Source organism: Drosophila elegans, unplaced genomic scaffold (assembly GCF_018152505.1).
Source record: "Drosophila elegans isolate 14027-0461.03 unplaced genomic scaffold, ASM1815250v1 contig_520, whole genome shotgun sequence".
In the NCBI taxonomy this organism is placed as follows: Eukaryota; Metazoa; Arthropoda; class Insecta; order Diptera; family Drosophilidae; genus Drosophila; species Drosophila elegans.
Window position 1 is genome coordinate 1,992,021 of NW_024545903.1, and position 16,903 is coordinate 2,008,923.

Here is a 16,903-nt window from a genome sequence, read left to right on the forward strand (position 1 = left end):
ACGCATGTGGAGCAGCTCCTTCACTCGCTGACTTTGACAATTGCAATTGTTTGCTTGTTTATGGGCCGCTCATTCAACAGAATTTATTTAAATGCGCTTGACTTGAAGTGAGCCGAGACGAAGGCGCAGCTCCGGACAATTAAGCTTAATGTTCGATCGTTGCTTATGCAATTAAGGATCGCTTTTGCCAAGGCAGTGTCCTTGCCCCATCAACTTCAATAACTCAATTAATCTGAATATTGGATCATTGGGGCAAAATATGAGAAATACACAAACTTAAAAACTGCTTAAACTTTAATATAGATGTGTAATGATAAATAATTATTTTTAATAAAAAAACTATTTACCGTCAATAAAATTAAATAAATATATATTAATAAAAAAATTTTTGAAAAATATTATAAATTTTGGGTTTACTCCAATTTAAAAGCAACTAAAGTAGTTAAAGCATTATGAGAAATACACAACATTTAAATACAAGTAATAAATAAATATAAAATATTTTTCTAAGGTATTTTGAATAAAATAAGCAAATCCGAATTTGGGTGTAAAGCTACTATATTTTTTACTGGCTTAAAATTTTGTAAGAAACCAATTTAAAAAACGTCATCACATCAGTTCAAATATCATATATTAAAGATTATTTTTTTTTTATATTTCACTGTTTAGGTTACTTTGAATATGTTTTCTTGTTGGTTTGTTTTGTTTAAAAAGTTTCCGAACAATTTGCTTGTTCAACGATTTGTGGGCTCAGCGAAAAGTGGAAGCCGTCAGAGGCTTGAGGTTCGTTGTGGTCGCAAAAAGCAAATCGCTTGTCGGCAGTTGCTTGTCGGCTTTTGGAGTGGCGTCGTTTCCCCGATTTTCAGTCCTCCGATCGCAGTTTAGTCTGGCAACTTGGCTCAGTCGCAGTCCGAATACCAAATCTGTTGCGACAGTAAACGCGAGTGCGGATCAGATCAGTCTGTAAGGTTTATTCCCAGTTTAACGCTAATTTCTGCTGACTGCTGTTAGCCAAATAAAAGTGCGCGAGTGTATCTTTGCATTGAAAAGTCCCGATTTCGGTGCAGTGATTGCCCCTTCAGTTGACTGCGACAGGTGAGAATTTGAGTTAGATAATGCCAACCAAATCCAATCCAGCTCGAACTGCCACCAATCGCAAATGTTGAAATCGAAATTTAATGCGTGGCTTGGCGGGAAATCAATATCAGATGGCTGGTCCCCGGATTTGCGGTAAATGAGTGTGTGCCCACAAACAGAAATTCGAGTCGGAAAAACAAAAACAGGTGGAACTCAATCTGACAGCTATCAGTTAACACTTGCTAATTAATCATACCAGACAAACAGCCTGAATATCTGCGCTAATCCAGGTAGCTAAGTCACTAGATTGGCGTAGGTAAAGAATTGATAACCTATTTAGCCCGACTTTTGGCCCCTTTTGGCCTGCTGGATATTTCTACAGGCAGAAACATTTATCAGAAATCTGAGCTTGAACTTGCATTTTTCATGGGACGCACTAGAAAGTCTGGAAGATGGCTGTGCCACTTTGGGCCAAGATCGGGTCTGCCCAAAAGCGCTGATGGCGTTTCGTGGGTGCAGACCAGATGCAGATGCAGATGCCTTCTCCAGATACGGATGCAAAAACAGGCAACGGAGCACAGTCACGCTATTTAAGAAAAATAGGAGAAAAATGCCCACTAACACGAGGCATTTCCCCATTCTCCACGAGTTTGCAATCGATCATCGCGGAAGAAAGATGTGGGATTTGGTGCTGAATTCATATCTTAAGGCAAATAGACAACCTGGGGATTGCGTCTTATTTTCGATGTGCAGCTGGAATTTCTCTGGCAAATGTTTACTTTTGGCATTAGAACGTCAGCGGGGGAACATGTTATTCTAGTTCTGTGTATTTTGCTCCACTGACCGTGAACTTGGGCACGTGGAATTCCTAATTGCAGCTCACATCAGCCGCCGAATGCACTATCCTGAGTGATTTGTGTGTAACCCCAGAAAAAGGGGTCAGATATCACGGCGCAAAATGTGCTGATCAGTTAGAAATACCTCTATTTAAATGCGGTTGGCTCTAAGGTTAACCAGAATTCGTGCAGGAAGCGATGCCTGAGCAATCTGTAATGGAACACCTGAAAACCAGAGCAGCCAAATATTCGGTATTTGTATCATCGCCATTGCCACTAATCCCATAAATAAGTCAGTTTTTCATCTCTGAGTGGACGACGCAAACACGCAATCCGGTCCAGTTCCGGCCCCTCCCCCTCCGCAGCCACTGGCTGAAAATCAAAAACAAACAAACAAACACACCTGACGAGTGAGCCAAAGCCCAGTCATGTAGCTACTGGTCTTGTCCAGGTGATGTCATATTTATCTCTGGTCGCGGGATGACGCTCTTAGAGTTAGGGGATCTTGAACCCAATTTGGGGGCTTCAGGCTTCATTCGTAGCTCCGAAAATTAATTCCTCCCCGCTACACTTACGATCTTTTTTGTCGCCGATCCAATTTGCATTTACATAATTCTCAGAGGTTTTACGACTCGTTAAGTATGGGGCCAAAACCCTCAGATCTATTTGATTACCTCTGCGGCATTTGCATAATCAATGATTCGAAAAGCTCAAATGGCGCATATTTACATAGCCCGAATTCGAAATGGGGGAAGTGTTAGCCGGGGCCCACTGTAAACGGGGGAACGTGACGTTGTCATTAGGCAAAGCGCCATTTAAATGGATTGGCTTGGGCAAGAACACACAGCTTGGTAAGCGGCAATTAAAATGTAAATTGCATCACAAGCAGTTTACATTCTGCCTTCAATTGCTCCGTCATCGTTTTGAAATATGGCTCATACGCACTGTTAGCCGACGAGTGGCGCGGCGGTTAAGGTTATTGCTATAGTACGAAAATATGTTAAATGCCCACATTTATTTATTCGCAATTGACACGCTTCGTGTATCAGTCCGATCTTAGCATTTTTTCTCAATTGATTCGAATGGTTATTGTGGCTATTACGATTAATACAATGTGGTTATGACTCGCCTGGGGTGCTTGCATGCAACCAAATAGACTCCCACACCCCGGCAATCAACTTCGACCTTTCCGCAGGTGATGGAATGTATCTGCTTTTCTCAATGTATCTCTATTCGCCATTTAACGAGATATACGATCCGACGATGTCACAGAAGCAATTGCGCTCTGCCGTCGATTTTGATTTATGGCACGTATCGAACGACTCCCATTCAATCAGTGATTCAATGGCGCTAAATGGAAAATGCACTTAGCTATCAGTCGGCTGTCAGCAGGTTGACAAATGACGTCACCGCCATTGCCACTCGAGTGCAGCGGCAAATACGGATCTATGTGACGTCACGGCCCACCTGCAACACTGATAGGCATTTTTTGTTTGGCCAAGAAACACGGGCTTTGGGCTATTTACTTTTCCCAGTCAGTTGCTCTGGGCATTGCCACGATATTTGTGGCCCATTAGCAGTTTACACCTTGGCGAGCGCTAAAGTGGCGCCCTGCGATCGAATCGGGGGAACCTGTTGGCACTTTCAATTATGCAACCGGTGCTAATTGAACTTGGCCAAAGTGAAACCCCAGTCCAGAAAATGACAGCCAGTCAGATCGATAGATAGAGCGAATAAAGCCATAAAAGTTCATGAATGGGGCGAGTGAATAGTTGACGACGACAAAAGTGGGAATTGCTTATCCATGAGATACTTAATTAACACACCCTTTTTAAGTACGCATTACCTCTTTGTCCCTTCAAAATGGAAATGTTTATAATAGCCAAGCACAAGCGAAAAATTCTTTATCATAAAATAATCAATTTAGACAACTATTTTCAAACGTTGGAAAAATTCAAAATAAATTATCGAAGAGATACTCAAAATCAAAAAGATACTCAACTTCAATAATTTTCTAGGTGACAAATTAAAGAAAAGAGATCATTCCTCTCATCTTCCCAACCCAAAAATTCACATTTTTTTGTGTATTTAAATTTTTTATTTTTCTACGTCCAATTATGAGATATTTATGAGATATTAAGTTTAGGTACTCTATTGTTCCATTAATTTATCACTCGTGGGCAATTAATTTATGATGACATGTCACCCATTAACATCACACAAAGTTTTTGGGCTAACTGCGCAAAATAATGGAATGGAAATTAACTATATAATTGGAGCGACATTGTTGAGCAGTGTGACAAGCGTAAAAGAGGTAGGCAAAAATAATTTTTGTTTTTGTTTGGGGGCACGTCATATCTATATCCGTACATGTAGCCAAATAACATCGCTATGATTCAGTCTTACAAGCAAATAGCATTTTTTTGGGAATGCAAAGCACATTAAGCCCGATGAGCGAATGCTTTGTCATCGGCCTGCAGACATTGACACTGCCTGAGTGTCACTGACATTGGATGAGGCCGCATTAAAATCAACATGCCCATGTACACGGATCGTATGTGTATCTACAAGCAGATACAGCTGTATCTATCGCACGCCAAGTGATTCGCTCTTGGCATTGACAATGACTTTCTGGCCGAAACAATGGCGCAAACATCCGCGAAAGCGACAATTGTCACAAATTCGAAGTGATCACATTTTTCGATTTATTGGGACTCTTTCGGGAAGCTCATTAACCCAGTAACCCCTTTAAGGATCGAACGATTAAGGCTTAAAAAGTTAAAGCTAAAAAGACCCAAGTCGTTGAACAATTCCTAATTCCTGTGTTTATTTTGGCAATATACAATACTTCTGTTTTATAAAGTTTGTTATGGGATTTTTCTTATATTTTTTGAGCAGTTTTGTTTACGATGCTTACAAAAAGTTGCACTCATTACTAAGGTAAAAAATCAATATATATTTATACATTTTTCTTGAAAAACTAATCAAGCAAATAAACATTAATTCCAAATTAAACATATATAGGTACAGTAAAACCTTTCTCTAGATAAAAATGTATCAATAAATTAAAATAACAAACTAAATATGTTAATTAATAACCGAGTTTTTTCAAAATTCATGCATAATTTCCTACTTGAAATTCTTGGTTTAAGTGTGTTTCTCTGAATTGTAAGTGTAACATTAATATTATCCTCTGTTGAAAAGTAAAAGTAAATGCTTTGCCACTCGAAACTTGCCATCTGTTTCAAATGAAATTTTTGGCAGGCCCCAAAACAAATCGTTGTTAATGTTAGTTCACGGTTCGCCCAATATTTGGCAATGCAAATAAGTACAAATAATTTTCAGTCAGGGTAATTTTAAATGAATTCGCTTTGGATCTAATTGCGCTACCTTTTTCGGTTGATTGGCGTACAGAAGAAAGTGCCAAGAAAATATTCGTCGTGCGAATCAGAGGCTAAATCAGAAGCAAGTCGGCTATGAATAGAACTCCGAGTGACACCAACGCTCCAGACAGACAAACCGCTTGTATAACATTCGGATTCGGGTTAAGATTGGAGCTCAGTCTGGCACTGAGTCGAGGCAAAAAGCGGAGCTAAATCCAAAGTCGGGGGCGGCAGGCGGAAATCGGATGACGGAGGGCGGTGGGCGGTGGGCGGGGCAACTGCCGCGATCGCAGATATCAGACTTGTCCCACTGGCCTGCTCAAAGCCCATGGGACCGTAGGCGGTCGAATATGGGACAAGCCGTATCGAAAGCACTACTTCTCAGTATAATTAAAACATTTGTCCCGAGCGCATGCAAAGCAATTAATAATAAGTTCGATTGAGCACATGTTAACCATTGCAAATACCGAATAATTGACGGGGGAGTTGAACTCCAAAACATAATACACAACACTGCGCTGAATCTGCTTTTCATTATTTACAAAATGTAAACTAAAAAATTAATGATATTCACCCTTTTTAATTCTTAATAACAGGCGAAGGTATTCACGTTTTCCAAATTTGTTAGCAAACTGCAACTGTTTGGCTTTTTGAGATTTATATCCAAAAAATTTTAAAAATAAATTTTGAACAAAAAAATAATGAAAAGGCCATTTTTCAACTTGAGTAGGATTTAAAAAAAAATACATATAAATTAAAAAATATTAAGTTCTGTAGCAAAGTGTAATAAGTACGTTTGGGCACATGTTGCCATGGCAAATACCAAATATTTGACGGGGAAGCTGAACTCTAAAACTACAATTATACATAACATAACAGACAACATTATACCCAAATCCAAAATTATTGTCATGGGAAAATAAAGTTTTAGGCAATCACTTAAAAATAAATTAATTTTGTTTCCTTTGTTCCACAATTTGTTCATAACAATTTGAATTGTAAATCTCACTATTCGTTTTACCTATTTAAAGTCTAATTAAAAGAAATAAATCTTTACATTTTACAAAACAGAAATAAATTAAATACTATTTTAGGAATTGGCACTTAAATCTACAAAAAAAAAATATAGTTCAAGTGCATTGCTTGTTTCTAAAAAAAACTGAACCAGTATAAATTAACTTGTTTACCGCACAATAATCCCAGATGCATGTATACATATTTGCCAATAAAGATATCCAAAATAGACGTCATTAATTTGTGGGGGAGTAAACCGTTTAGTTTGGATTATATTACCCAGAAAACTGTTAAGCGAGCCGGCTAGTAAACAAATCATTCTGTCTATTTTGCTCACCGTTTTATGAGCCCCATTGGTTTATTTTGCTTCCCTTTGCACCAACAATCTGGGAACTTGATGGCAAGGCATTTTAGCTTAAGTGCTAACAGCAAAGCGAAAATTAAAAGGCAAACGAAGCGGTCACAATAAACAGAAAACACACAACTCGGGATTCCAGCCAGCTCCATAAATTAGCGCCAAGCAAAAGCAAAGGCAAAGGCAAGGGCCCATTAAAATTCGTCCACTCAGCAAGTGGAGCTCTACAGAGCTGTAAGGCCAGCTGTTAGGCCCCAATAACAGCACTGTTGTGCTATCAAAAATTCTTACCCTCTGGTGGATCGCATGTAATTCCCAACCAGTTCTAGACCCCGCTAAGTGGTAAGTCGAGTGATTTTGACTATTCACTGCGAGAGGTGACGATTGGGCTAGGTCTCGCTTTACAATGCTTGAGGGCCTTGTTCTCCCAACCCATATGTTACGACTTACGGAACAGCCTTGAAAACATCTGATCTCGCTTGTTTCAAATAATGCATATATAAATATAACTTGTACTCTGTATGTGTTTGGGGATGGGTATGGATTGGATTTAAGTGACGTGATGACGAGTTCGAGAGGTGGATTGACAAGACGCCCATTTCGGAGACCCGCAGCTGAGTGACTGACATGTGCGATAATTACCAATCACACTGCAAACATGCCAAACAAAAAAAATAGCAATAATATCCGAGTTGTGTGGGGGCACTCGAGTGCAACTTTTAAGAGTACTGTGTAGTACACCTGCCCTGCTAATAAGTCGACGTCTGCAGCTAAATATAGAAGCTTACAAACATCTTCCACCCGTTGAATTGTTTTCGATGAGCGAATTATTAATTATCGACAACAGACAATAGCAACAATGAAGAAAAACAATTTCATTCCGCGTATCTGGAGAGCAACAACTGGTATATCCAAAAATCAAGCTTTGTTTGTTTTAAGAATTTTAATAAACATAAACAGGGAAATTTTTATTCGCCACATAATGCGCAACCTATGAACAAACAGGTGATTCCGGTCCATACGACAGCGACAAGATGTAACAATCTGCATCGAGGAGTAAGATCTTCAAGGTCGCAAACAAATTCACGATCAAGGAAACTTAAGCAGCCGTGAAAAAATCAAGTGACGGGCAGAATTTTTCAATTTTCCAATTTCCACGTAATGGCTCCAGCTGCCGATTATCAGAAATATACATAAATATGCTCCAGCTAGCCGTGAATATTCCAAACTCATTTAATCTATGACGTCGGTCTAGAGTGTTTGCAAATGTTTTAAAATAGCCGCTTGGCTGCTTGGATTGCTTTCCATTCTTTCGTGAAATAACTCCTATAAATAGCCAAATCGCTGTGATCAGCTGATAGGATTATGCGATTTATTTTCTTTGGCGCGGTAAAATCAACACCAAATGGCAAGTCGTAAAGCGTAACTGCACCAGAACAATAGAAATGCAATATAAACAGGCCATCTGATTGGGTGTGTTAGTTGCACCCGGAAACAATGTTGAAATCGAAGCCGATCAATAAATTGGCTATCGAGCAGCTGGGCGAGAGAGTAATAATAAACCAATTGTCAAACTGTCAAATTCCCAGCACTTTGTCTGCACTCGCATAAATAAAATACTTTGGCACACAGACAATTCTCGCGTTTACTTTGCCTGACACCTCTGTCTGTCGTCGCGTAATTGTGTTTTTTCCTTAAATTGTTAATATAATAATTCGCTTTCAATGTCAGAGAGCCGCACCGAAAGTATTTAAATTGCATAAAACAAAACAGACGCCCTGCACTTGATGCCCGACAAGTGGAGTGTAATTGAAACGAATCGACAATTTGAGATATTAAACACAAATATGCCAAAAAGAAAAAAAGAATGTTTTTTATTGCCCGCTGACCTCCGCTTCTCGGGCGGATCGTCTTCTTGTCTTGTTTGTTGCTGCCGACCAAGAATTTGTCGAAATTGATAAATGAAATTAATTTAATTCGCCTTGTGGTCACAGTTCCACTTGCTCTATTTCGTCATTACTTGACCAATATTCCCCCAAAATTGAACTGATGCGAAAATTGCGTGCCAAATCGAGAGACCTCGACCTTGAAGACACACAACTCAATTTGATTTACGAAAATTCATCGCATACCTACACTAAATTTCTCTGTAATTGTTGGAAAATAAATACCTCCATTTCCACCGAAATATTCCCTCAATCGATCCGATCAAGGTTTCAGTCCAGCCGGTGACCCCGAACACCAAGGAGAAAGCCGAAATTCCTTCTGGCAAACACTTCATTAATTGCTTGATCAACAAGTTAAAAATTCCCACCCGCAATTGCACATAAACAAAGACAGACCGTTAAAGAATTGAGCAAATAAATACACTTTTTAATGATCAGTTAATTGATTATGGACGGATGAAAATGGCCAGTGAATTCCGGCAAATATTTATGCATTCTTTGGTATATTTGCATTACAATTCATTCGATTCGGAAACGATTAACCACAGTTATTAATTTCTGAAAATAGCCCCATTCGCAGTCCGACTCAAATGGGCCGAAAGAAATTTCTTCAGACAAATATATACAAAAGCAAAATGATTTTGCCAGGGAGAGCTAATTAAAATTCCGTTCGCAACTTCTAGACAATAAAGAGGCATTCACGGGGGAATCTTTCCATTTATCATCGAAGTTTCCCCATTTTTATGTCGTCTACCATAACAACTAATCAGTTGGCGCTATGACGAAATAATATGAATCTGTCCCCAAAATGGAACAATGTAAATCGTACCGATAACATCCGCGATAAGGAAGTTACATGTGAAGTGGGATTGGCATTGGATTGGCGCGTTCTTGAACTACTTTTGGGTATCGAAAACACCTGTTCCGCCTGCTCCGCCTATTTGTCCAGATACCAGTGTCCAAGCAATTCAATTCAACAATATGATTTCAGTGCTTTGGAATGCCAGCCAATCTATACAGCCAATACAGTCCAAGTGCGTATTGCCAGAATATCAATAAAAAAGCCTTTTGGCCCGCATAGCCAAACAAATAATGCTAATCAGGGGCCAATTAAATAATGGCATAATTATGTATAAATACCAGCTAATTGATTGCCCAGTTTAAGTCAGGCATTTGCCATGATAAGGCATAAGCCAGTCGGACGTGTTTCATTCACCCGACGACGGCACTTTAATGACTTCATTTACCTGGCAGATTGTCATCGGTTTCTCACGTTGATAGTTCACCTTAATTGCATTCCATTGCGATGGATCAATGTAGTCACAACTGGACATTGTTGTCGTGCTGTCATTAGTAAATATTTGGCATTACTAAAAATTAAAGATTAGATATTCAGGGATTGCTCATGGAATTCCAATGACAGGAAGTAAGCATTGCAATTGCAATCAGTTAAGCTTAACTGGCTTACTTATAGTTAGTTTTGTCCAATCTGGCTAAGTTTGCATCCCAGTCCATATTTGGTTGGCCTAATCGAATCTCTTTAAACTGAAAATAAGTTATTAGGATTACATATGCCATTTTAATGTTAAGAAGTAGACATTGCACTTGAAATCGGTTAAGCTTGCCCGTTTTTTATACTTCCAATTGCAAACGGATTAGTCTGTCTAAATTCGCATCCCAAGGCATTATTTGTTGGCCTAATCTTATCCAATACCTTGAGCAGATTAGTGGTAAATGTACAAGGAGAAAGGGCCACTACTCAGACCGACTTTTGACTTGGCCATTCGCTCTGGTTTCCATCAATCTCTTGGCCGCTTTTGTCCGCTTTGGGGCTCAGATCGTAATTTGGTTCGCAGCGGACCGAAATCGCTCGTAAAATTGAAGTTTAATGCCATGCAAATCGCGTCGGGCGATAGAGCGACTTAATGTCGTCTGATGGCTTTATTTCACACATCGAGGCCTGATTTGTTTCCCATTTAGCGTCGGAGACATGCTTTTTATTTTGCTTTCCTAATGCTTATGGGTCGTTTTTTTTTTCCTTTGCCTACATTATTTTTTTTTTTGTCTTTGTAATTTAATCTATCGTTTCTAACATCGTCAAATAATAAAAGGGAAATGCCTTAACATGAATCATGAGCAATATTTTACAAAGAAACTTCCGGCTTTTGCCTGGCATTCCACGCGCATATTTGCTTTAAGTTTACTCATCGATAAACAAATAAAGGTTGCGGGAATATCTTGTTTGTTTTAGGCGTAATTCGAAATTGGATCATCCAGCCACGATGACGATGCTCAGTTAACTGAGATGATGATGCGGTCTATATATGAGAGGGATGTTTGCAATTGCATGTGCTCTTAATTACAAATACTTACATATATGCAAAGAGCAGAAGCTTCAGATAGAAGTTAAGTGAAACGCCAGACAGATTGGCGATGATCGCATCCTCAAAGCAACTGGCAAACCAGATACTCGGGAATCTTGGCATGTTGCGCAAAATAATAATAACAATTCCACAATGACTTGCCAAAAGTTAAAAGATTTTCTGTTTATTGTATTATGGTCTGAAGGCCTTGAACTCGAATTGGTTTCAATTATCACTTAAATATTATCAATTGATAAGATAAATTTTTGGGTCTAGATAAGGGTAAAGAAAAACAAAACCGAAAACTAAATTTAATTGCGCACAAAAATGTGCCAAGGAATTTGCACACGAAAGTGGTTTTTAATGATCTCTGACCTTGCACCGGTGGGCTACATACCGCTGCCATCCGCCCACACACATTGCACCCACTATCGCTACTTTCATTGTGCCGCTGTTTGCCAAATCCGGCCAAACATTTTGCCAACCAAAATATGTACCTTGGGAAGCGTTCTGCTGTTAACACAGCAAAGTCATATGACGTATACGCCACAGTGGCAGTAACAGCAGGACGGATCTCTCGCTCTCTCACTGTCTCCTCCGTTCTGTAGACCACCACCTGCCACCTACGCTATGGCTATGGCTATGACTATGACTACAGCAACAGCTATATCATACAAGATCTGGCAGCAGAGCACAGCAGAGCAGCGCAGCGCAGCAGCAGACAACAGACAGCAGCAGCAGCAATAACAGCAGCAGCAACCTTATGTGGTGGCCCATAATTCTAACCGAATTCAGTCAGCAATCAACCGCGATCGGAGTAGGAACAGCGCGATAAGGAAATCGAATTGAAACTCTAAAAAAAAAAACGGAACAGCAGAGAACGAACGCCTCCAATTATTGGCCATTAAGTGCGGGCATTTGACTCGAATTGTGCAAACTTATCAAAATGTTAGTATTGCGTATACGCTTGCGGGCAAGTAAAAGGTTCTGAAGCCTTAGCCTTTGTTTACCACACTGCTGTGTCAGCAAAGACGAGATTGTTTGGGCTTCAATTTAATGCCTGGAATTCCGAATATCTCTTGCTCCACCAGGAATCAGCACTGGTGTTTGTGTTTCGCCAGTCCAAAGTGTCAACAATCTTTACCAATCTGGGACGAAGTTATTAATCTTCATTGTTTACTGGGCTTCTAATTATAGACCTTCGTCACGACTCCAACTACAATACAATTTCACTCTTTTGCGCTTATTTTATTCACGCCAAAACTTTATTGCCAATTGATTTGGCAATCAATTATCAACTCGAACGTTCAAATTAATTATCACTAAATTAAAAACGGGTTCAGCATTAGCGAACAATCAGCACCAAAAAAAATCAAATAATAATACTTGAGTGGGGGAATGTTTGAACACCTTTGAGACTTTTGTTTGACCACAGCCACTCGTGATTCAGAAGATGTCTAAACTTATATGTGTGCGATATGTTTTAATTGAATACATTTTGTGGCACAGTCGACGAAAACGCTGACGGTTTTGTTTTGGCCAACAGGCGAAACAGGAAAATCTATTTGCAATTTGCATTTATTTATTAAAACTTTGGCTTCGCGTCGTGTTTTCAGACATAAACACGTTTAATCTTCGTCTTCGTCTCCAGAATTATAAGCCGAAAAGAAACATATTAAAGCGCCAAAACGAAATGAAATAAAGAGGCGCTTTTGAAAGTAATTCTACGGATTGATTTCGACTTGAGTGTGCAAATTTGAATTCGTTGCCGAAGCAAAGAAGTTTAAACCGCGGACAGGGAAACAAGCTGGCGTCATCAAAATAAATATAGCGGAGCTAACTGTTAACTGTTTGTCTGTGCACGACCAGCGAATTTCTGATGAGGAACTGCCCGTATCCAAAACATATAAAATCGAACTTTCAAAACTCGAACCCTCATTTGCCAACTTTAAGTGTCGAGTGACAGTGACTCCAAGTTAGAAAAAAAAATCAAAGTTTTTTTTTTTAATGTACTCAAACCTATTTATTAATAACTATTTATAAAAGAATTTGCTTTATATTTGTTTTATTTTATTTATTATGCACAAAAAAAAGTTAGCAACGAACTCTCTCCTTCAGAAATCTTAAACATGAAATAACGAAATCTTAAGATTCTCAACAACATCAACAACATCACAAAAAAATCGTACTCGCCGAACAAAGATTTTTTTAAACTTTTAAAAATTGTCATTTCATTGCGTAAAATGCCCATAATTAAGGCAACCAATTCCTTCAGACCAATTTCAACAATTTTTAGCCGTTTTTCGGAAATATTTTATTATGGGTGTACTATCAAGCTAAACAATTCTAATTAAAATATAAAGATTTTATACATTCTTGGAGACTATTAAAAGTAAAAACAAACTCGGGGAATTTCATTCGAGTCAAAGATTAAATACTTTTTAGCACAATTAATTCGAATAGAAAAAATCGACTCGTGATTAAGAAATTTAAGTGAGTGTTTTCAAAAAAATAAAAACCCTAATATACTTTTTGCAATAAATGTATTTTAAATTGTATTTTAAGATTTTAAGTGTTAAAATGAATGTCAGTTATATTAAATTATTAAAAATGGTAAATTAACCAAAGCGTAAAGGATATGGATAAAAGACTTCTGTCTGAGATATAAAATATAAATGTTAGAAAAAATCGAGTTTTGGAAGTCCGACTGTACCAATTAATTATCTCACCTAGAACGAACGGGTTTCTGATTCCCAACCACATTTGCCTAATTGCTTGACGGCATCGCATGGGTCGTATAAGCGATGTGTGGAATTTTGTGTATATGGCTTTGTTGATTGTTGACAAATTGCAGATCGCTTATCTGGCTGCGATCTAACCGATAAGATAATCTTTCCGGAGACATATGCAAAATTTGAAATTTTCTAATTTCACCGCTTTAGTTGCAGATAAGAGGTCGTTCGAAAAGCCATGACCATCAAGTGCGCCCAGCTGGTGGGCCTATTGGCCCTGCTAATGGGCGTGGCCAGCGTCATCGATCCTACCATAAAACGAGACTTCCCGGGTCCCTACTGCGAATTGCGCAACACCTGCTGTAAGGAACGGCACGATGGATGCTCGCTACCCATCGCCAGTAAGTAAAACCCTATGAAATCAAATCAGAAATAAAAAAGCCTAGAGGAATACTCATCATCCCTAAAAGTAAGCCATTGGTAAAAGAAAAACGTAGTTCAAGAAGTTTATACTAAATTAAACAAAAACACCCCCTAACGAAGTGAAAATGTAGGGACGATCGCACCTCAACAAACAAAATTTCTGATATCAAATTTTGGGACGAAAAATGAATAAACATGCGACTAAATAAATACACTTCCCATTGGGATCGCCAATCGCAGCACGAAGACGTATTGACTTTGTCGAAAATCATCACAAAATTTGATGTCAGAAATTTTGTGTATCAAAGGTGCGGTCATCACGATGATGAAACTTAATATAGGTACATTGTATTTATTATTGTGATTTTATATTTATTTATTTTTTTATAGAGCCCTTTTAAAATACTTACCTACTCAGTTAGGGAACAAAAGAATTTCAATTGAAAATATTTATTTATTTTCAAGTACAAAAAGTTAGAATAGACTACTGCAACAAGTATCTGCACTTGCCGAGTTGAATTTTTCAACATATTCCACTAATTTTATAGCATCCTTTGCTCAAGGATCTATTGTGAATAAACTACTTAAATTAAATAAATTAAATTTAATTGTACACCTAGAAAACAAATTAGTTTATTTTTCAAAATATTTCTTAATTTTATAAAAAAGTTACCTACAAAATTAGTATTGACTTATGTAAATTTTTAAGCATTGTTTTTTTAAATATGTGTTTGGCAGGATCATCGTGCCATGTTTAGGTGATTATTCCAAAATTAATGACAATGTGCTAGAATAAAAGAAATATGTTTTCTGAGTGTATACTATACAATGCATTATTTTCATTTTTTAAATGCGCTATTAAATTAAAGAAAATAAGTGTAATGTTCATCTGAGAGTACATTTTTTGCCCCTTTTGCAGACACTCTTTGCTACTGCGATGAGTTCTGCGACCGCGACGACTCGAGCGACTGCTGCCCGGATTACCGCTCCTACTGCTTCGGGGAGGCGGATCCGGTGGTCGCCTGCCTGCACGAGGGCACCTACTTCACCAAGTTCAACACGACGTTTGACAACTGCAACGAGTGCCGCTGCCTGGACGGCGGTCGGGTGCAGTGCGACACGGACCTGTGCCTCACCGACGACGAGCTGATCAACGGCGTCAACTCCATCCACCAGCTGGGCTGGTCCGCTCGCAAGTATCCGGAGTGGTTGGGCCGCAAGTACGCCGAGGGTCTGCGCCTGCGTCTGGGCACCAAGGAGCCCACGTATCGCGTGAAATCGATGTCGCGCCTAAAGAACCCCACCGACGGTTTGCCCCGATCCTTCAGTGCCGTGGACAAGTGGTCCAGCTACATATCGGATGTGCCCGATCAGGGCTGGTGCGGTGCCTCCTGGGTGCTGTCCACCACTTCGGTGGCCAGCGATCGCTTCGCCATCCAGAGCAAGGGCAAGGAATCCGTCCAGCTGTCCGCTCAGAACATCCTCTCATGCACGCGCCGCCAGCAGGGCTGCGAGGGTGGACATTTGGACGCCGCCTGGCGCTACCTGCACAAGAAGGGCGTGGTCGACGAAAGCTGCTATCCGTATACGCAGCACCGCGACGCCTGCAAGATCCGCCACAACAGTCGCTCGCTGCGGGCCAACGGCTGCCGTCCGGTGGACAACGTGGACCGGGACGCCTTCTACACCGTCGGTCCGGCCTACAGTCTCAGCCGTGAGTCCGACATCATGGCCGAGATCTATCAGTCCGGCCCCGTGCAGGCCACCATGCGGGTGTACCGCGACTTCTTTGCCTACTCGGGCGGCGTCTATCGCCAGACGGCGGCCAATCGTGGAGCACCCAGTGGCTTCCATTCGGTCAAGTTGGTTGGCTGGGGCGAGGAGCACAACGGCGATAAGTTCTGGGTGAGTAATTGTGGACTTGGGCTTTGGCCACTCTTAGCTGACCCATCTTATTGTTTTTGTTCGGCACACACAGATTGCGGCCAACTCGTGGGGATCGTGGTGGGGAGAGCATGGATACTTCCGCATCCTGCGCGGCTCCAATGAGTGCGGCATCGAGGAGTATGTGCTGGCCTCCTGGCCCTTCGTCTACAACTATTACAACGTGAAGTCGGCCTAATGGGACGGCCTGTACGCCTCGCACCGAGCAATCTCGAGCTATAGCTATGCAGAAACGAAAACAAATTTATCTCATGCTTCAAAATTTTCCATTTGCTAAATAGCACTCAAAGTGAATTAGGCGCTTCTATCTGTAATGTTTATGCTTAGAATCTAGTGACTAAAACCGATTAGCTTTAAGTTGCGCAAACGCACCAAGTTAACTGCCCGCAGTACCAGATCTGTCTTTGTCCCTTTCCCTGTCCCTGTCCCTATCCCTAACCACTTTTCTCACCCACTAACTGGTCTCGAAGCAACACGAAACTGCCACTAAACCACCGCTCCATCCCCCCAAAAAAAAAAAAAAACTGCCACAACAACCAGAGCCAGAGGAAAAGCAGAAGAAATCGAACATCTAACACTAATCTAATGATTGTAGCGCATGTGATTGATGGAAGGACGAACTTCAGATCAGATCGGCGAAAGTCTGTAGGATGTAGGATATGTATGTACGTGGGCGAAACTCAATCGTGTATTGTAAATGGAAGCTAAGTTAGCTGATTGATAGACCGATCGGTCGGTCGGTCGGCTTATATATTTTTAATAAACGAATTACTTTACATGTTATTATCGACGACGACTTTTGATTCACTTCAGTTCAAAGTTCAGAGGCC

General features: G+C 40.1%; 1 protein-coding gene across 2 annotated transcripts; it reads left to right on the forward strand.

Annotated features, from left to right (window-relative positions):
- The first annotated feature begins 885 nt into the window (after positions 1-885).
- Positions 886-16,859, forward strand: LOC108149076 (tubulointerstitial nephritis antigen-like). Of its 2 annotated transcripts, none has more exons than XM_017276447.2 (4): positions 886-1,095; positions 13,917-14,107; positions 15,049-16,034; positions 16,108-16,859. In XM_017276447.2, the coding sequence occupies exons 2-4, from the start codon at positions 13,945-13,947 to the stop codon at positions 16,249-16,251; spliced, it is 1,293 nt and encodes a 430-aa protein (XP_017131936.1). In that variant the 5' UTR covers positions 886-1,095; positions 13,917-13,944; the 3' UTR covers positions 16,252-16,859. The 2 variants fall into 2 exon arrangements, with proteins under 2 accessions (XP_017131936.1, XP_017131935.1); XM_017276446.2 differs by lacking the exon at positions 886-1,095 and adding an exon at positions 11,762-11,922.
- The last annotated feature ends 44 nt before the right edge of the window (positions 16,860-16,903 follow it).